The sequence below is a fragment of the Vanessa cardui genome, chromosome 18 (assembly GCF_905220365.1).
Source record: "Vanessa cardui chromosome 18, ilVanCard2.1, whole genome shotgun sequence".
Lineage (NCBI taxonomy): Eukaryota > Metazoa > Arthropoda > Insecta > Lepidoptera > Nymphalidae > Vanessa > Vanessa cardui.
The window spans coordinates 10,281,337-10,303,946 of record NC_061140.1 but is presented as its reverse complement, the minus strand read 5'-3'; the positions used below and the strand labels follow the sequence as shown (position 1 = coordinate 10,303,946).

Sequence of the window (22,610 nt, the reverse complement as noted above, 5' to 3'; positions counted from 1 at the left end):
CTGATGGGATTAAAAACGTGTATTAACGGTTATACAATTAATAATAAAATAAAATGCATGTATAAAAAAACAACATTCAAAAAATTAAGACAAAATATAATGCGGTAAAGGCTACATTGAAATAATTACAGACTAAATATTCATTGCAATACATATCATATATATTATAGTATATAAATATAATAATAAAATATTCTCGTTATACAATTTAGTAGAAAATGGCAGCAGAGAGGGCAACGGCGCCACTGCCACAGGCGGAAATTATATTCATATATAAAAAACATACATGCTTTTTATAAATAAATAAATAAATAAATATGGAACAACATCACATACATTACTCTGATACCAATGTAAGTAGCTAAAGCACTTGTGTTATGGAAAATCAGAAGTAACGACGGTACCGCAAACATCCAGATCCAAGACTTCATAGAAAACAAATGAATTTTCTGCATCGACTCGGCCGGGAATCGAACCCACGTACCCATGAAAACTACTCGACCACGGAAGTCGTCTAAATGATAATTAAGTATATTTATAACTAAATAAATATACATAAATATCATATTGATATACATATAAAAAATTTTAGTATATATAGATCTTTGTGTTAATAATAAAGTTTTAGATATGATTAAAATAATATACAAGCACAGTTTTAACTTGATATTACGTCGGCGCGCCTGTAAAGGCCGCGCTACACGCTCAAGTATCAGTTTATTCATACAAGTTTGCGCAGTTAAGCGCCAGTGTATGGGTGACAAAATGGTAACTCTTGTAAACTTGTGACCAGAATAGCACACCGGTGTAAACGGTTTGAAAGTTGCAAGTTCAATTCATTTGAACGTTGATATTCCCTATATAAATATATTACTTATATACTAGCTGTGCCCGCGACTTCGTGCTGATTTTAATTTAACGATTTAAATTAATGAATCAGTTCTCAAATTTTACCATAACTTATTAATTCTGTATTACACAACTTTTGTAATATTAAGTCGTTGGTAGTAGGTACTCGACGTGACATCGGTGTGTATTTATGTATTTGGAAATTTCGGGAGACTTTATTATTATTTTATGTATAATTTTCAAATACAAGTAGCCTGGATTACACGTAATAACGTCATCTTTCTACACGTGAAAATCCGGTTAAAATCGGTTTAGCCAAAGCCAGATCAAATTCGCCGCTGCCTTATACAAACTTATGTAAAAATATTATGTTTATAACTAAACTAATAAGTTATAGTAAAATCTGCGAGCTGAACAATAACATTTCTGTTACATTCAAACGTCAAAACACAGGGTCTCAAAAAAATGCAAACTAAAAACGCAGCTAGTTATAAATGAGGTAAAAAAATATGCATGTAAACATCTGAGCAGTGACAGTGAATGGGCAAAAAGCAAAAATTTAAGAGTCCTCGAAGTTTGCAATAAATCGTTATTATGTTAACAAAATATTTCGAAACAAAATAATCTATGTAAACTGGAATACGAGTATGTTTTGAGTATTAAAAAGAAACTCGCTGATCAATTGTACGTGCTTTCTGGTGACAAGTCTCCATTTCTGACATTCAAACTCCGAACTGTTACTGAGTTCATTTCGATAGAAAAATTCAGTAACTTCTCATTGGTCGGACTTGTAGATTAAACCCAGCACCTCGATATCCATTGTCATCTATCGAGTCACAGGACCAATGAGGAAATCATTTACATATCCTCATCCTACATTATTCATTCCATTTCTTCGTATACGACACAAATTCAGGAACACGTGTTCAATCAATCCTTCAAACTTCACTGATGAAGTTATTAGTAGCGTAAAGAGTTGTGTATTTTTGTAAATTTCAGGCAAAACGTGCCACTCAAATAAGTTTTTGCGTGAAACCGAAGTTTTACCTAACTCATTAGGCTTATATAAGTGTGTCTGAGAGGCGCGGTGAGCAAGCGCAGTGAATGTAATATTAATTACATTATATATTCAACTTTTTCATTTAGTTCGTCCAGCAACCAACACAGTCTTTTATTTATCATAATGGGACTTTTAAATGACTTTATTTTATTCATAATTTTAAAATATGAAATTATTAACAAAATTATAATGTATTTTTGTTCGAAATTCAGATTTCTAGAACGGTTCCATAAATAGTGCAAATAAAAACACTACTTTTTCTACTTGTCAATATGTTGGTACGATCTATGAGTTTACCACGCAAGAAGATAGATAGGTTACATCCACTAAGCATTAAATTACATCCATAATCTATACATACTTATAATGAAATTGGTGTGTCTGTTTGTAATATAAAAATAGCCCTTTTTTACTCAATGCACATATACAATATACATATACACGGTACATATACCAAAATGTTTTTTAACAATATTTGTCGGTCTGTCTGTCTATCTGTTTGTTCCGACTAATCTCTGGAACGGCTGGACCGATTTTGACGGGACTTTCACTGGCTGATAACTGATATAATAGGGAGTAACTTATGCTACAATAATATTTCCTTATTTTTAATTTAAATGCGTACAAGGTCACGGACACAGCTAGTCAAGCCATATAACTAAACACCCTTTTTTATAGGTATTAAAAAACGTGAAGTTAAAACGGACTAGAGCTGAGCTTATTCCACGCTAATGTATGCATGCAGATTTCCTCATGATGTTTTTCTTCACCGCCATTCACGAGATGAATTATAAACACAAACTAAGTACACGGTTCTTTTCGATTACAATTTACATTCTGAACCCGTGGTAGCTTTACATTTATTATAATGCAATAGAGTGTCGATTCTAAGGTGCTTGTATTTTTTTATATTATAATGGAATAGATGTTTGTCTTCCATCTCACTAGATGGAAAGTTTATATAAAGACGAAGGTTGTACACGCCCATCCAAAAGAAACCCGTTCACTCTACTCTTAAAGGTTTCAAAGTTCAACTTTTCAGACAGATTAAGGAAAAATTGTTTTTGAATAAAATGTAATGATCATACAAAATCACGCGAGCTTGGAATCTGAGACCCTACAAACTAGCCATTAAATTGATAATGCAATCCTTTAAATGATTTTATTGATAAGAAGTACTAGAAAGCAAGTAAAATTTTATGATTAACTTTTAATAATACACTAAAATCACCTGAATAAATACCTTATGGTAAGTGGTCGCCACGATTGACGCTGTCAATGTTACGGACCGAGAATTTTCAAGCATACCTTACATCCCAGGAATAAACCACCAAGATATTATCGCCCTCGTGCCTGATGTGATGACATGACACTGGCTCACTTAGCCTTCAAACCGAAACACAACACAAATATTTTATCGTCAAACAGCCATAATAATACATTATTAATTATTAATATCTGTTGAATGGGTACTACCCATCGTACCGAGACAGACATGCACAAAGCCATACCAAAAATTAAATATCGAAATAGGAGTAACAAATATTTTTGCTTAGTAACAGCCTCTAAATATCTTCTGATTTAACGTCTCTTCTCCTTATGATAACTTTATGTCACTGCTTCTCCAAACAGCATCTGTCATTTTTTTTAATCAATACACGTCACTTTCCTAACGATGCTTTTCATTGCCGTCGAAATGCACAAGTTGGAAGATGATGAACTCACCCACGATCCACACAAATTTCTCATACATCTCGACTAAATTTTTCATGCAAAAAAACTTGCTCTTTTAAATTTAAAAATACGTCTGCTAATCGAGATTACTTTATCAGCAAACTTGGCTACATTTGGCTAAGCACAACAATGTTGAACAACGCGAGTTGTGTTTTCGCAAGGATTAAAATATTCATGATTTGCCGGTCTAAAATTATTCCGCATGACTCCGAAGTGCCCGGGGATATCTGTAAGATACTCCAAAGCCCTTATGTTAAATTCATGTTTTCTGAAACGATTACCTACTTTTGTACCTGGAATCGAAAGAGAATTAATCATGTCCAATTTTCTTACTAACGACGATAATTGGGTTCTCGTAAAAGATAATGTATATCTACATATTTTGATGCTAATATTAGCAGCAAAAAATAACGTAGAAAAAATTGGTACTATCTCAGTGAAATATTTAAGAGAGTTATGACGTTTTGGGCATTAAGAAAAATCGCAATCATTTACTGAAAACAATTATATAGTCTATGTATTAGATTACATTACATATGTAAGAGAAATCTTTGATAATTAATTCTAAAGAGGGATAGATATAGAATTTCGTGACTGGTATTCGATTTAGAAATAAAAATTACTTTATATAGAAAACCATTCAAAACAAATGGAATGAGAGATAAAAAAGGTCAACATTATTTACGACCTTTAAAATATGTAATCAATAATTATGAATGAAAAAACCAATAAAAGCAATTTCCGATATGGTATAAATTAATCTACCTCCATAAAAACCTTTCTCATCCCATTCTATACAAGAACAAAGGCAGTGCTGGCTCATATATCTGAATGGCTTAAATACGATTAACGATTCAGCTCTCTTTACGAGAGAAAAGTTGAAAAATCTTTTATCCGTATATGTATATATACATATATTTCATAAAGATATTTAATTATTTTTTATAGACATCTAAATTTATATACTATAACACTCACATACATGTATTGACATATAGTTAAATAGATGTTATATTTATGTATCAGCTCGCTGTGAACATTCACCGTTTTCACCGCACGCCATTTTATATATTTTCATATTCCCGCGCTTTCGCGTTAGCTGTCACTCCAGATGACAGATGACATAACTACACAGATAATAAATATTCGTGTAAAATATAAATCTAGTACTAATCATTCCATAATAATCTGTCAATTATATCTGTATACATTACAGATATATTCATTAATTAAACTTGTTAAGAGTCTGTAAGTCTAGTTGAATAAAGTTTTTTTAAAATAATATACCAATAAATATTTGTTAATCCAATCTGGGTTATGAAGCAACGACTTTGATAATGGTAACATTATAGCTTTACTTCAATACATGTAGGAAATATATAACTGAAGTGCTTTATAAAAAAAATTCAGTTATGTAAATTTATCAAGCAATCAGTTCATTGAAATATTATTCTTCGTAAAAGAATAAAAATCCAGATAAAATCATTCCAAAAACAATCGCATTGTCCGTGTTTTTTTTATATCGTTCTCTTATACTATTATTATATTTTATTATATTAGTATTTGCTATTTGCCTTTCACTTCGCCAGCATATAGCTTATAGTATATAGCTTAGTCGTAGGTTTTATGTTTAAAACCTAAGCCAATCCGTCCTTGAGTTCAAACTAGCGCCAAATTCAGCTCAGTAGAATAACCGTGAAAGGGTAACAGACAGGGTAATATGTTTTTTACGTCAAACATGTGAACGTTAAACGCATCAGTATAAGATAAAGACGAGTCAAGATAGGCTATTTATATTTCGAATTCCGTTGACCCTTTCCTTTAATAATTTATTGCCCAGCATAGCGAACGGGTAACAGCTAGTATGGTACAAACGCACTTTAATTTAAATGCTATACGCATATAAAAATGCATAATGTCCCTAAAAATAATTACAAATCTCTAATTGACCCTTGTCCAACGCCCCTTTTAGGGGTACAAAAATCGTGTTTACCTTAGAATTTGCAATTCGATGCTAATGTGACACGAGTTTTATATGACTTTTACCTTTCGAGAGCTCTCGTAGGGGACAGCGTAGTCTCATAAAAAAGTTAACATATGCGCGCCGTAAGGCCTCGTGCATACTAAACGTGAATATAGAAAGGTTAGTTTAAACCCAGTGGCTTGCGGAATAACAAAACTGCCCCAGGTTTAATTTCACGCCTCGCTATATTTTCCACATCTTGACATTGGTTAGTTTGTTTAGTAACTTTAAAACGTTCTCTGGTACACATAGGAATTGTATAGTTAAACAAACATATACAAACTCTTTGCTGAATGACGAAAGATTCAAGCAATATGCAATTTTTTATTTGGTGAATTGATCGATTCAATTTTTTCTTTTCGGTGCAATTTTGAGCCAGTATTGTTTTACTTTTTTCAATTTAAGTGTGATGTTACCCTAAGGTATTCCATTAGCACAATCCTACAGCATAGCGTAAGGGTGAACTTGTACGGATTTAAGCAAATAATAACAAGGCAGCTTGAAGAGGTTTTAGTCCAAGCCTTGCATTTTTAATTATTTCTATGTCGAGCGAGAGTGAATTATGCTAAAAGCACAGATTATATAATAATAGAACTATCTACAGATTGGCCAACTTAACTACCACGACAAGCTGAAACGACTTAGGGATTTCGATAAATAATTCGTGAAAATTCAACTGTAACCTCTACTTAATAATGTGGATCGTAATTGGTCGATGAAAACATATGACGCAACAAGTAACCAATCAGCGTCGAGTATTCAGCCATATTAATAAATCTGAAGGGAATATTAAACCACGTATTAAAGTTAGAGGAATCGAGATAGTAGTTACTTGTGATTGGCTATGTGGCTCGTATTCATCGAGAAGATTCGAAATTTATAGAATTTCATAGTGCCAACCTTATGCATTTCTGATACACTCACACATAAAACGGTGTTCACACACACAGGCTTAACTATGACTATGTAAGTATTTGTTACGTCATCGAGACGTTAGTGTGTCAAAAGGTGTAGTTTAACGGACAAGTTAGAAAAGCGAGGTGAATCCAAAGCGGCCATCTAAATTTGAACTTTATGCTATTGAAATATGACTTCAAATGGCTTTTTGTTTTAGGGTAAGGTCGTACCTATCAAATTTACGGCTGATTCGATCACTCAATGACTCGATCAATCAATGGAAGCAGTTTTATTAGCTTGTATTGCCTGGAGAATAAAATCGATATGTAGGTACTCGAATCGGTGGGAAATGTTTTGTAAGAACTTACCAATAGGTAAGATCGTACTTACCACGAGTGTAACATAATCTTATATGACTTCCAATTACTGATAACATATTTACTTTACTGATAACATAAATTTTAATAGTTTATATAATATTTAATGTTAAAAACAATGTGATAAGGTTCCTGATATTTTCGAAGTTAGTCGTAGTTTTAGTTGGTGGTAGGACTTCGTGCGAGCCAGTCTGCATGGGTACCACCCAATAATTTAATATTCTACCGCCAAACAACTACAGCCACAAGGGATATAACATCTTTGTTCTCAACATTGTTGGCGCATTGGTGATGTATGTAATGGGTAATATATCATGCAACGCTATTGCCTATGGACGGTGGTGACAACTTACCATCAGGTGGACCATTTGTTAGTCCACTTACCTAAGTCATTATAAATAGTAATTATTTACACATAATATATTATTGAAATGTTTTTACAAATCCACAACTCTAGATTTAAAATTTTCTAACTTGAGTTTATTTTAATTAGAGTTTATGACACCAAAATATTCTTAAGCTAATTATTTTTTTGTTACTGCGTTCTACGTTCTATAATCTGTACGTAATAATGTGTACATATATAATTCATATAAAGAAAAAAGAACACTGATGAAAATACTGTTTGAAACATAACAATGTTCTTTTAAAGCAACATCGTAATAAAATGCTGTACTCATGTAGGGTGACCACACGAATGCAATTAATGTTACCAATCGAATTTATTTTGACAAGCGACTAATTAGGGTTTTTCGTTCAATTAACCTGTCATATATGCATAAATAACTATTTTAAAGTAAAGTAAATTGAGAACATGTAAATTTTCAACGGATTACCAACGACTTTGTCACTCTTAAAGAATAGATTAGTAACTAATTCGTTTGAGGTGCTCCTAATAACTGGGATTCATAATCCTTGGAATTTTTCACAAAGCAATTCCTCTCAGACGAGTCCGAGGTACATTCTAAGCCATTGAACTACTAGTAAAATACAAAGCCTTAGGTTAAGTAAACGGTTAGCTTATTCCATCAGGTTGCGTCTAAACGTGGTGGTGGATCACGTGATTTTCAACCAATACAGACATCACTACTCACCTCACAAAGATTTTCTGTAGCCTCAAAAATAAAGCAATTAGGTAGCTTCACTTAATTTTTAAACGACTCAAAAGTGCTTATAAAGGCCTACTTGAATAAAGTTTATTTTGATTTTGTTCTTGAAAATGTCCTACAAAAAACAATAATGTATGGTTACCTTACGCGTAAGGGCAATGCCTTCCTCTTAAGATGGCTGGCGTTGCGCAGAGGGTAAATATCGCCCAAGTACGCGCTTCAAAACGCCTAGGTGTAGGAATTAAGTTTTCTGCTTATTTCTTTTTGCTATGTAACCAGATCTTAATTATGATACGTAAATGTTAAAAAGGTTTGAAAAGCGTAATTTGACTCGATTTTTTCTAACTTATAACTTCAACTAAGTACTCGTATAGTGTGGCCTTATATAAGCCAGTGGTTAAACACTCTGAATGAATCACATGAATCTTAGTGGAATATGGTGCATTCAAACCCAAGAAAGCACAATCTAATTTTTGGGCTTCATTTGTGTTTTTTATGCATCGGATGAAAATCTTCACTCTTCTCAAAAACTTCTTAGCCCAGTATAGGGACATGTACAGGGTATTTCTTTAATTCTTACAGTAAAAATATACAGATCGAAGTTTTTTCCAGTAATCTACCTCATTTTTCTGATACAAAATCTTTCTCCTCTATTGAAAGTTCAAGTTAAACTGGCCCAGCTTTATTTTCTAATACAAATCCAGGAGCATCACGGAAAGAGCCGGTCATCATGGATCGATTGCTTGTATCACTCGTAACGAGGCGACAAATCCAACGACAATTTTATCAAACTCATGTTCATTATGCAATAAGTTCCAATAAAAAATATGTAATGAGCAAATTTCCTATTCTCGATATTTCAACGTTCTGTCATACACGCCGACTTACCTGTATACAAATATATTTTTTAATGCATATAGCCATTGGTACTTTAAGAAATAGAAGAACTGTACGAACTGTAAGAAAAGAGCTGAGATGGTCCAGTGGTTAGAACGCGTGCATCTTAACCGATGATTTCGGGTTCAAACCCAGGCAAATACCACTATATATCTGCTTCTTTTGTGTTTATAATTCATCTCGTGCTCGGCGTTGAAGGAAAACTTCATGAGGGAACCTGCATGTGTCTAATTTAATCGAAATTCTGCCACATGTGCTTTCCACCAATCCGCATTGGAACAGTGTGGTGGAATAATTTCCAATATCTTCTCCTTAATAGGAGAGGAGGCCTTAGCCCAGCAGTGGGTAATTTACAGGCTGTTACGGTACTGTAAGAAATAATACGCATTAGTTATGTCGCCAATGCGGTACCAATATTAGGAACTAAGATGCTATTATCCCTTATACCTGTTATTTATCAACATTGTATGTTGCCACGTCTTTTAACTAATTTTAACTTTGCATAATTCAATGGAAAACAGTAATTGCTTCTATTGTCTGTATACGGTATTTACAATGTTTATATTTTACAATGTATGGTGTTGCATTCCTGAAATTAATAAATTAATTAACAATAGGCACATTCACACGTCTTCATATCGGGCTTTCCATACCACAGAGGAAAAAATTATGTCTAGCCATAAGTAGGTACATATATACACTTTAAAATTGCAATAACAAATAGTTTATTATAAATCTAGGAAGATTTTCTTGACGAGATATTGCGGACGAAAAATTTAACTTTATAAATATACGTAAAAAATTGATAGTTTATGTTTCATCTGAGTCATCTATGACCCTTGCCTTTCATGCCTGAAGGGTTGAAACCATAGCCGAGACTACAGGACAAAACGTGCGGGTAAAAAAAATATCCTTGAGGCTTGTAACCGGACTGGCTTACATAGACTCTTTTAGTCGAGTTAGCATTTTTATTATTTAATATAAATGAAATTGGCGTTTTTTGCAACTTTAGTTTTATAGTTTGGCACAGGTACCTACAGTTTATTAATAAAGGAAAAAAATAACCTACCCCTTTCCACCCTCGAAAAAACACACTTCATGGGGAAGACAAACAAGACCATATAGAGTCGAGTTTCACAGTCAAACCTTATAATATATCTAAGGCTTTTAGGAAAATTCTAATTATAAAAACATCGTAAGTTACATTAATCATTACGAGCCAACATACTGCGTATAAAACATTCTACTGTTTGAGAATTAATTGGATCATTACTTGATATTACACATTTGATATTACACTGGTCAATTGTAAAGGTATTTTTATACGTTAAATTAAGACAATTTATAGACGATAATGTACTGTATAATTAAAAATGACAATGTTACATTGTAAAAATATAAAAGGCAATAGCGCTGTCTAGGGATGTAAATAAAATGTCGCATATTCGATCCTGACCGCTTCCTATTGTATTCCCCACAATATAGCACAATCTTAAAGCTTGACTAGAGGTGTAAATAGGAATATGAACGACTAGTTGCCCGCGGTTTCACTCGCATTTTAGAGTGTCGGTTGTCTTATGTTAGGCAAAAATTTAGCCTATATATATCCTTAGAGTTCAAGTTTGCTTCACACCAAATTTCATCAAATTCGCCTCTGCGGCTTGGTTGCGAAAAATCGACAAACAGACATAGTTACTTACATATTTATAATATTAATTTAGATTACATACAATGGGGAATTTGTACTATTATAATGGGAAAATTGTATTATTAAAATGGCCGAGCTTATCGACATAAGTGAGAGACATGAGTACCATACATATAGTACATAAAGCCACAAAAAGATAGAAATTCAAATATACGTAACCCGCGAAAATTCAAAATTCGCGATACTTTTTGAAAACATCTCGTATATAAAAAAATACCGGGCCATTTTCATGTTTCCTTCTGCAACGTTATGAAGCAATCTCGAACAGATACTGACATAAATTTGTAAATGAGCACATTAAGGTCAGGTTAACAAAAACAAGAGATATACACGAAAAACAAAAAGAAATCTATCAAAATACACAGATAATGAAGCGATCGTATTTAATGAAAAAGCATAAGAATCGTGGGTATAATTATGTTTTGTGTTTATTTACAGCGATTGAATTTATCCGAGTGGAATCGTAATTCGGAGCGTCCGATACGAAAATTTTAATTAATGGTGAGAATTTTCATTTAACGTACGCGACGTAACTCTTTTGTTGAAGAATCTTTTTTACATTTTTGTATTAAATTTAGTTCGCAGTCTTAATTATAATGTAAACATTCTTTGTTGTATAATATTACTAGCTGTGCCTTCGACCAAGTACGCGTTTGAATTAAAATCAATTATCTGCTAGTGAAAGTCCCGTCAAAATCAGTCTAGCCGTTCCAGAGATTCTCGGAGTTCCGGCTACGGAACAAACAGACAGACGGACAAAAATTGTAAAAAATGTTATTTTGGTTTATTTACCGTATATACATAAAAGGGCTATTTTAATATTACAAACAGATAATCCAATTTTAATCTATGTATAGATATCGTTGGCCGACTTGGTGGTCCGTCTACTTGGTGATCGCGGGAAGCCTCTGGTTGTGGGTAGCACAAGACCGGTCGTTGTGGCCATCTTTAGGAGACCTATGTCCAACTGTGTACGTCCAATTGTTGAATTGATGATGATGATTATAATTGTATCGTTATTTAAAAATAGAGCTGAGATGACCAGTAGTTAAACCGTGCATCTAACGATGAGTACTGGTTCAAACCTCGAGATCTTCACTGAATTTGTGTTATATTAAATTAGTGTCGTTAGCGGTGAAGGAAATAGCTCTCAAGAAATCTTCAGTCTAATATCGATGGAACTTTCCATGTGTGTCCAACCAACCAACCCACATTACAGCAGCATGGTTGAATAAACTCCAAACCCTCTTCTTAAAGAAAGCTCTTAAGATATTTTCAGTGTTTTTTTTTAAACTCAAACTCAAATTCCTTTATTTAATGTAGAAGCATTACACTTACTTATTAATAAGAATTAAACAGTACCACTGATTAATTAACGGAAAAAGAAATTTCCTGACCTGAGAAGAACCGGCCAAAGAAACGGTACGAAACGGCGGGACTCGTTTTTTGTCAAATTATGAAATACATATTGTATATGAAGTCACATTAAATTGAATGTTTCAAACAGCACTCGATAAATAAATAAAGGCTAATACGAGTAAGTACAAATCCGGTCCAAGGGGTACAATAAGGGATATATAATACAACTTTTAAATTGAAGAACAAACATAAAAAAGAAAAGGCCTTGTTTTTTTCCGGCTAGGAAATTCTCGGCATTCCCCTACTATAATATGCATATATTATAAAACCTCCTTGTATCTTTGTTTATTGACGAAAACGCGACGGACCCGCTCTTTGAGACAGGATTTTTGGAAATTTCTACTTGAAGGGGGAAAATTTGATATATACTTTATGTAAATGAACCTGTACGAAGCCGAAAGGCAATTCGTTGCATATATCAAAACTGGTCTTTTATATATAACTAGCGACCCGACCAGCTTCGCAATAATGTAATGCTGACACTAAATATAGACAATGTCCAATGGCGTAACTATCGTAGGGCAGGCGGTGCAGTGCACCAGGGCCCCCGAGCTCAGGGGGCCCTCTAAACTAAATCTTAAGCTTCTTTAAGGGTAATTATTAGTTAGAGAGGGATGGGAAAGAGGGGGTGAAGGCCTGATTCTTTTTCTGTGCACCGGGGCCTTTCCTCAACCAGCTACGCCACTGACAATGTCTCAATTAACAGCGTTTCTTTACCATATTGTCTCGTATTATAACACAAAAACATTCCCTTCGAATCACTTTATCTATTAAAAAACCGCATCAAAATCCGTTGCGTAATTTAAAGATCAAATACTACCTAGGAACAGATAGAAGAAAGCTACTTATACTCTATTATACTATGTAATAATAATGATTTAAAATATATCCAACATATTTTTTTGTACAAAAACGCTAAATACACGAAATACTAAATTCGATAAAAATTCATAAAGTTTTTTATTTTAAAATCCTCAATATACATCATCAAACAGATTACCATAGAAAATTGAATTTACTAAATCTATCGGATTACAGGTAAAAAATATACGATTTCAATAAAAAAATCTCAGGCTTTCATCTACATAAAAATACAAACACTTCGAACAAATATACTTTACATGAAAACGTAAAATGTAATTACGGCACAAGGGACATAACATCATAGATCCCAAAGTTGGCGACCCATTGATCTGAAGGAAAAATTGTAATGTTTATTTTTCAAAGTACCAATTTGTGAAATGTTTATTTGTAATTTCTAAGGTTCTAAAGGTCCGCATCCGAACGAACCTCGGCAATCACGTGGATTTACTCGGATTTTCAAATCATTTTAACTTTGCGCATTTTTTTTACATTTTTACGTAAGAACTATCGAAAGTCCTTCCCATCCCCTTGCAAATAAACATTACACATGTTCAACCAAGTAATTACAAGAGGCAAGTAACTAGAGGCATAAGGGACATCTTAGCTCCAAAGGTCGGTGGCGCATTGACGATGTACGGAATGCTTAATGTTTTCACAACGCCTTTTTTTATGGACAAAAGTTACTTACGATAAAGTGACCCATTTCCTTGTCCGCTTACCTTAACCACAAAAAATGTATGTAGCGTCTGTTGTGTGCTAACTATTTTATTATTTTTAACATTCGGAATTTCACGCGCACCACCTTGATGTCCGAAAATCCACAACAGCGCGATTTTTAAACCGCTCTATGTAAACAGCTCTTGCCGGCAGTTTTTCCGAACTGATACGGCTTGAGAACCTCTAAGAAAAGAGCGTACTTAAAAGCCGGCAACGCACCAGCAAGCCCCCCGTTGTTGCAGATGTCCATGGGCGGTGGTAATCACTTTCCTTCAAGTGAGCCTCCTGCTCTGTTTACTTACAATTAAAAATAAAATTATAAAAAATAAAAATGTTTTAATTTTATTCATCATAAACAACAATTTAACAGAACAGTTGTTTGGAGTCTTACCTTGGAATAAATTAAATATTAAGAAGTTTACTAAGGCTTATTTATTTACACGACCCAAGGTTATAAATACACAACTATGTTAGTAATTAATCTAACTTAGATAACTTTTATAAAATTAATAACTTACAAATAAGGAAAATTGGCCAATCCAAATAACTAGGTGGGGGGATGTTTGAAAGATTTACTTTTTCCTTATTTGTCTTGGAAATTAAGGCTAGGATGTAAAGTAGGCTTAAAAATAAGAATAATCTTCACGATTGCGTTACGTGTTTTCTTTAAAGGAGGCTGTCGAGTTTCATACAAGTGTTCAGTCAGTAAACATACGTACGTACCTACAACGTTTCCATATATTATTTATGGTTATAAGAGTACTACCTTCACCCATTCATATGTGTGGAATGTTGTTTGTGCGATGGCAACATATTTAAACTTAATTTATTAGGGAGATGGAGCGCACGGAACATTAATAGTGAAGCAACAAAAGCAAATACAAAATCAAAAGTGAATACAAATTCCCGCTATTAATTGGTAAATACATCAAAAATAATATACATATATTGCATACGATATAAGATACATATGCTCCCAACACGGTAGAGTTCTACGACTCGTCCGGCTTGATGACGCTGTAGAGATCACAAACTAGCAACAGCAACAATCAATTAAAAAAATGTAAATCCTTCAAAATTATATTTGTCGAATGTGGAAAGCACTTCCCCAGTTTCATACGCAATCTGATCGCTCGATAAAACCTCGGCGTAACCTACTTGATACAATTTCAACGTAAAAATTGAAAAACCTTGTTTATTAAAAAGTTCGCGTAAGATTGGGATCCCATTAAAGAAATATACCTATCGCTTTTTGTTTCATTTTATGTTTCCGCGAGGGTAAAGCCAACTTCAACTGGCTAGTAATATCTTAACCGTAGTTATGATAAGTCAGTTATATTTTATTTCATAATATTTTATTTCCTCGGAAATTCAACCCGAAAACCGCAAAACGCCTTTACGACTGATAAAGTTCCGGTCTTGTTGTCTCATAGTGTCCGTTGTTAGTTCATGTATCATACACAGAATTGTAATTAAATCTCAACGGAAAGAAGATTATCCAATGCAATTAATATCTATCTAATATCTGTATTTAAACGTTGTTCCATATTTAAATCCGATCTTTTTTTTCAGTTCGAATAATACGTAAATGTTACATTAAATTATAAGAAAATATTTAAACATTAATAACATTAAATGATTAAATACATAAAAATATGAATTTTATTAAAAAAATGTTACTCTATAAATCTTGGCCGCGTGAACATAAATAAATTAATTTTTAATGTGAAATTTATTTCCGTGCTTTGGTCAAATTAAAAAAAATTGAAAACAGAGTTCTTAAGACGAATTTTAAATAACGGTTTCTAACACAGCGTCGCTTCCGAGCATTCTCTTTAAAGGAACAGGACATTACAGTCAATTTCAAGGTCAATTTTGAGTGCAAAGTTTAATAATGTTACTGTAAAATAAAAATTTCGTAGGAAAGAGGTTAATCTCTGTCACTTTTTGGAGTTTCATTGGAGTTTCATTGAAAAGTTTCGCTTTGTCTTAATCTGACTCTGATCTGAGTGTATAAGTAGGTTTTGCTTACTAAACATATTATCCTATTAAAAAAAAGACTAATACTAGGTGTGCACACAAAGAACTTATTTAATAAATCAAGTTGAAAAACTCAATAGCTAACTCATCTCAATAACAAATGACAGCTAGGTTTATAATGTTGATGGGTGTTTAATATGGTAAACAATTTTACTATTTCTTTTTTTTAATCTGAATATATCTATCTACGTGATATCTTACGTAATACTTAATACTTTAATTAATAGTCAATACATTATTCTTCTGTTAGCTTACCTATTATTGAAACAACAAAAACATTGGACTGTGTGTAATTAATAATTGATTAATTGAAGTCCATTGGAAACTCTCTATCTGAGGTATCTAATTGCAAAATTTCATGCAGATTGCTTCGAAATAAAAGGAACTCGTATAACACAGAATATGATCAAACTATAGAAGATCTGGTTTAGAAATTTGAACATAAAAATATCATAATATTCATCTCTATTCAAATCAACAGCCCGTAAGTAATCCCACTACTTGGCTGAGACCCTTCTTAAGGTTTTATTTCATAGCACTCGACTACTGGGCTTAGGCTTTTGATGAAAAGGTATCTTATTCCAGCATGCTCCAATGGCTTAGACACATGCAGGTTTCCTCACGATGTTTTCCTTCATCGCGAGCTCGATATGAGTAATAAACACAAATTAAGCATATAGAGATTCAGAGATGTTTATTTGGTCTACAACCACTGGACTATTACTCTTCTAGTAGTTAATTTACCCTTGTCACAGTATTCCATCTGGCTCATGCGAGTTTCCTCACGACGTTTTCCCTATTCATAAAAATTAACCACATAGAATCTCCATAGATGTAGATTCCATTAATCATCCCAAATATACTCTTCATTTTTCTCAATCAGTCGTATTTGCTAATAAAACAATCCCTTGTTTACATACAACGTGAACACGTACGAATAAATATAATTTCATCAATTACTCCTTAATGTCTTGAACAAAGATTCCCTAATACAGAATATCCTTTGACTAGATACACAAACAATCAGCATCGGACGTGAGAGGAATATAAGCGGCCATTTTCCCTCGTCCGTCCACTAAATCTATATACATGAAGAATCGTAAGTCCCGATAAAAGAAAATAATATTTTCTGTTTTATAACGTCTCTGTTATCATTTCATTTTCGTTAGTCGCTAATAAAAATATAATTTATCACGTGCCTTGGATGTTAATTATAGTTCATCATTAATTATACTGTTTCGTCTTTTTTTTATATTAATATTGGCAAAGGATTGCTAAGAGAAAGTTTGATAAATATGTACAATATATTTTGATAATTCTGACGGAACACTTTTCCAGTGGTTGTTTTAAGAATTTGACTAAAAATAATTAATTGCTAACTCACTTTAATGGATAAATCAATCAGGTGACCATCATCAAAATCAGGTGGTGGGATACCAAACCATTGAAAACCAGTGAAAACATTCATGAGTGCAAAATTCGAATAATGTATTAATTATACAAGCAATGGTATTTTAAAATCAAAACGTATTCCTTATCATTAAACGAAGATAACTATAGTAATATTTGTTATATAGGCTTGTAGTCTTTAGACCAGAAGACAGAGGACTTAAAATACTTGTAGATTCGAATTTTAGCGATATATTTTGTCGAATGCTTTATGAGGGCAATTTGTTTTTATTGCGTGCCTAAATTGACAGCCGGACTATTATTTAGCTAACTGATAAGTAATCACTACCGCCCATAAGTATGAATAACCATTTCTTACATCGCCAATTCGTTACCAATTTTGAAGACAAGGCTTCTTAATGTGTCTGTAGTTACACTTATTGACTCGCCCTTCCAACCGAAATACAGAACAGTACAGAGTATTGCGATAGAATAATTTAATGAGTATGTGGTACCAACCCAGAGAGGCTAACGTGAATTGCTCCAAGCGAAAAAATAATCTAGCTTCGAATTTAAAAAAAACGCGAATAGTATAAAAACTCCTTCGTAAAAAAGAGCAAGAACTCTGCCAAATTTCACAGTAATGATCTCTATCAATGCCAAACAGAGATTAATAGACACCAACAACATTTATTTACATACTATATTATATATTAGATTGTATATTTGTTCTTCTTACATTTCTTTTATTCCTTGATCAGAATATTTCTTATGTCGACAAGAATTATCTCGTCTGGTTACAAAAACTTGTTCGTTTTTAGATTTGATGTTTCTTTGGTGTGGTTTAAATTCTGTATATTTATCTAATATCGTATTTTTGCATTAAAGTCTAATTTTCAACCGACTTCAAAAAGGAGGAGGTTATCAATTCGTCTGTATTTTTTTTATGTTTGTTACCTCATAACTTTTCACTGGGTAGACCTATTTTGATATTTTTTTTGTTTGAAAGGTAGTGCTTCCCGTGGGGTCCCAATTTAATTTAATTTTTTTCCGATGATGGTATCCGTATGAAAACGACATAAGTCTTAAATTTGCATTATGTATATGCGCGACAAATAGGTGAATAACTGAAAATCACGTTAACCAATTTTAATGATTCTTTTTTTTATTATAAAATATATACTTCAAGGGTAGTTTGGTGAAAGTTTGGTGAGGTTCTGAGCATAGGATCCATGACAAAGTAACGGAACGGAAGGGCACGGAACAATTCTGAGGAGCACGTTAGCGATATTCGGTCGAATCTTATTTAGGTTATTTGGACATTTGAGTCACCTTCCGTAATGTGATTATGTTTATGTAATTATCATAGTCGAATATTACAATCAACTAGCTACCCAACCTGACTTCGCACGGGTGCAATACTGATACTAAATATACTACAGAATTTGTTTATTTACGACATTACATTGCAAACTTCTTAAATTATCAGCGTTTCTTTACTATATTGTTCATGTATTATTTATACAAACCTTCCCCTGGAATGACACTATCTATTAAAAAAAACCGAATTAAAATCCGTTGCGTAGTTTTAAAGATATAGGGACAGATGGATCTCCTATACGGCTCTCAGTTAGGGTGCGATATGGGGTAGAATTTCTTACTATCTTTAATCAAATTTTGTGTGTGTGATGTCATGTCATATGATGTACGACATATTTTAGCTCTTTTCAAAGTTTTTTTGTCGAGGTCGATTACAGCTCTTTCGAGGGATCCTAGTAGTTTATGCCGCATGACGTATTAAAGCCGCATTTTCGAAAGTCTATTTTTGCTTTATTCGTAAGTGTCCTTTGAAATTGTCCTCGAAGTAGTTTCTGATTCATATAAACGGAACGCTTAAGAGGACTCTAAAAAATATGTTGAATACGCAATTATTTTTATTACTTTTTAGTGCATATTCGTTTGTTTTAAAATAGTGTTTTGTTTGAAGTCGGTTTTTCTTTTTGTTAAAATTTTATTTATATAATATAAATAGGCGGACGGACAACTGGACTATCGTGTAATAAGTAGTCAGCACTGCCCATAGATATTAGCGTTGCAAGAAATGTTAACCATTCCTTCACCAACGCGTCACAAACCTTGGAAACTAACATGTTATATCCCTTGTGCCTGTAGTAACACTGGCTCACTCACCCTTCATACTAGAACAATACTAGGAATGTGAATAGTGGTTGGTACTTTCCCAGACGCGCTTGGCCTGCACGAAACTAATACCAATTGATATAATACCGTTCTTCGTTTTATCGTATTTGATATTAAATTACTTGATATTTACCATCACATTCGGTTTAATTAACATAATTCAGCTTTTCAGCATTTTAAATTTACAATCATAATGTAATCATCTCAAGATATATGACATAGTGACGTCATTCGAAAGCCGAGATGGCCCAGTGGTTAGTACGCGTGAATCTTAACCGATGATTGCGGGTTCAAACCCCGGCAAGCACCGCTGTTTCATGTGCTTAATTTGTCTTTATAATTCATCTCGTGCTCAGCGGTGAAGGAAAACATCGTGAGGAAACCTGCATGTGACAAATTTCATAGAAATTGTACCACATGTGTATTCCACCAATCCGCATTGGAACAGCGTGGTGGAATATGTTCCAAACCTTCTCCTCAAAGGGAGAGGAGGCCTTTAGCCCAGCAGTGGGAATTTACAGGCTGTTGTTGTTGTTGATGTCATTCGTACTGGCATTGTACCATAATTAACAGCAAGCAATGGTTAACATAATTGTTTTTTTATATCAAGAACGACGACTGGTGTTTGAATATGAGATATTTGAATATTTCTGAATATCCAGTGAACTAAATCAGCGTGACAGAGTTCGAACGCTGCAACTAAAATATGAATAAAACTAAATCATCGAACAGTTCTCGAGAATTACATTCGAACCCATTAAAGAACCCATTTTCTAGATCCGGAAAAAAAACAAAGGGTAACAGTGGAAGTAACCCTGAATGTTTTAAAGCGATGCCTACGCTGTATGCAGATGAAATAGTCGTATTTACATAAAGAAAATGATTTCACGTATTGAGAGGCCGTTCGGGAGTTTTTCTCGAACACAAATAAACGTTAAAATAAAAGGTTATATGAATAGTTACAACTGTTCAGTTTTCGCAAAACGTTTTGGACCTCAATAAACAAACCTTTAGGCTTAGATGTAATGATTCATGAATCATCTTTAGGGATTCAAACAAAGAGATGGGCCGCGTCTTCTAAGGTCTTGTATTAACAATGGCAAAGGAAATAGAACAATGTGTCGTACTTAAATTTAAATACACCAAACGATTACAATACATAACAATGGTCGTATTTTTAGTTGTGGAATCGATATTTGTCTTGTTAGATTTTTTATATAGTATGGTAGAAAACCGAGAAGTATACCAATTAATTCGTCTTAAAGATTATCGATTACTCTCAATACGAATTTACTTTGCGAAAAATTATAAATATCGACTAATATACAAAAATGCATTTACGAAATTGAGCACATGTGCTTGGAAACCTAAATGGATCATCATATTCAAATATAATTAAATTCTAAATACATGTCGAACTGGTAACCTCCTTTAACAACGAACGATATCCTTCTGGATTTCAAGTTTACTTGATACAGAATTTCGGTTCAGGGGTTCGTCTGTGAAAAAGCAACATACAGACACACAAAAAGATTTACAAATTTAGTATTTCAGGATAACATGAAACATTGGTCTCGAGTTGAGCTATATTATTAATATTATAAATGTGAAAGTAACTCTGTCTGTCGATATTTCTCGGCCAAACCGCTGAATCAAATTTGATGAAATTCAATATGAAGCAAACTTGAACTTGGTGGTAGGGCTTTGTGCAAGCCCGTCTGGGTAGGTACCACCCACTCATCAGTTATTCTACCGCCAAATAACAGTACTCAGTATTGTTGTGTTCCGGTTTGAAGGGTGAGTGAGCCAGTGTAACTACAGGCACAAGGGACGTAACATCTTAGTTCCCAAGGTTGGTGGCACATTGACGTTGTAAGGACTAGTTAATATTTCTTACAGCGTCATTATCTATGTGTGATGGTGACCACTTGCCGTCAGGTGGCCCATATGCTAACATCCAACATCCAACATGCGACCGCAAACCTATACCATAAAAAAAAACTCCAAGAACATAAGCTAATTTTTGGCTAACACAGGACAACCAACACTCTATAACGAGCAACGCCCCGTGCGACTACTGATATATAAATGTTTCATTTCAAATTCCAGGTGTCAACTCGTACAGGGATCGTATCGCACTACGTCCGACTACAAATCGTCGTACCCGAAGCGTTTATCCTCGGCTCTGGCGAACACCACGTGGACATGGGCAGCGTTATACATCTCATTTGCATCGTTGAAAAGGTTTGCTTTCAATTTATCAACCTACTTCGAAAGGACATTCAATTATACTTGTATATTTTTAAATGTGGATATAACTTTTGTGATTGTGAACCGGTTTTTATGAGTATTTTTGAGTTCAATTTACAATAAGTCTTAGATCTTCTTTTCATCTCAATCGTATCAGTATTTTGCAATCTTAAGTGTTTATTAGATTTTAATTTTTAGCATGAGTCATTTTAAATAATCGAGCAATTTATATTGAGTCAGTTTTCTGGACTTTCTCTGTTCTATGAACCATTGTTATTGTTTAATTTGTCTGCTGTTTGGACAAAGGAAGAATTAATTAATGATATGTATCTTGTGCCCTTATTTTTATTTCATTTTATTAATGGTGTATTAAAAACTCCCTTATATTTATTTCATCAAAATTCTGGGTAAATAATATAAGACATTTATCAGACGACCTGTTTTGATGTTATACAAACAATATCCATCAAAGGGAACCCTATCGATATCTAAGGCAAGAACACAAAGTTAGATCATAACAAAGTTTACTAAGTTCGCTTCGATAGAAGCAGTTTAAACTACAGTGACATTTTTTTATAAATTAATTGACAACACATACAATAATAAAATATATCGCTTACATAAGTAATAATATAAGTAATTAATAGTACAGCAACCTTATTAACAAAAGAACTACCCACATATGTATATCCAGGGTTATTGATATTTCGACGTTAGGAGGTGATAGGGGTGACTATTTGCAATAATTTTAATATGATATTAATTATTGCAAATAGTCCCTTATGAATCCCCCATATGAACCATGCAAAAGTGAATCATTTTTGAGTTATCACGTTTTTTAGGTTCTTTCAAAATTTGTGATAAATGCAACTTCAAAAATTTCTTTAAAAAAAGTGTCAATTAAAATCAATTTTTTTTCTTCTGATTTTTAAAAATGATTAAACATTTCATAGCTGTCAATGTTTAAACAATAATTTTAGTATCGGTCCAAATTTTAACATTCGACAAGGAAAACGTAGTAGGTTTCCTAATACAATATCACTAATACTACACACAGGGTGTTCAAAAAATAGTAAAA

At 33.3% G+C, this 22,610-nt stretch overlaps 1 protein-coding gene across 2 annotated transcripts in view; it reads left to right on the top strand.

Annotated features, from left to right (window-relative positions):
* LOC124537641 (hemicentin-2-like) overlaps positions 1 to 22,610 on the top strand; it is a 359,030-nt gene that overhangs the window by 333,447 nt on the left and 2,973 nt on the right. For both annotated transcript variants that reach the window (XM_047114538.1, XM_047114539.1), the window contains exon 6: positions 21,392 to 21,526. In XM_047114538.1, coding sequence (XP_046970494.1) covers positions 21,392 to 21,526 — 135 coding nt within the window. The remainder of the gene's footprint in view (positions 1 to 21,391; positions 21,527 to 22,610) is intronic.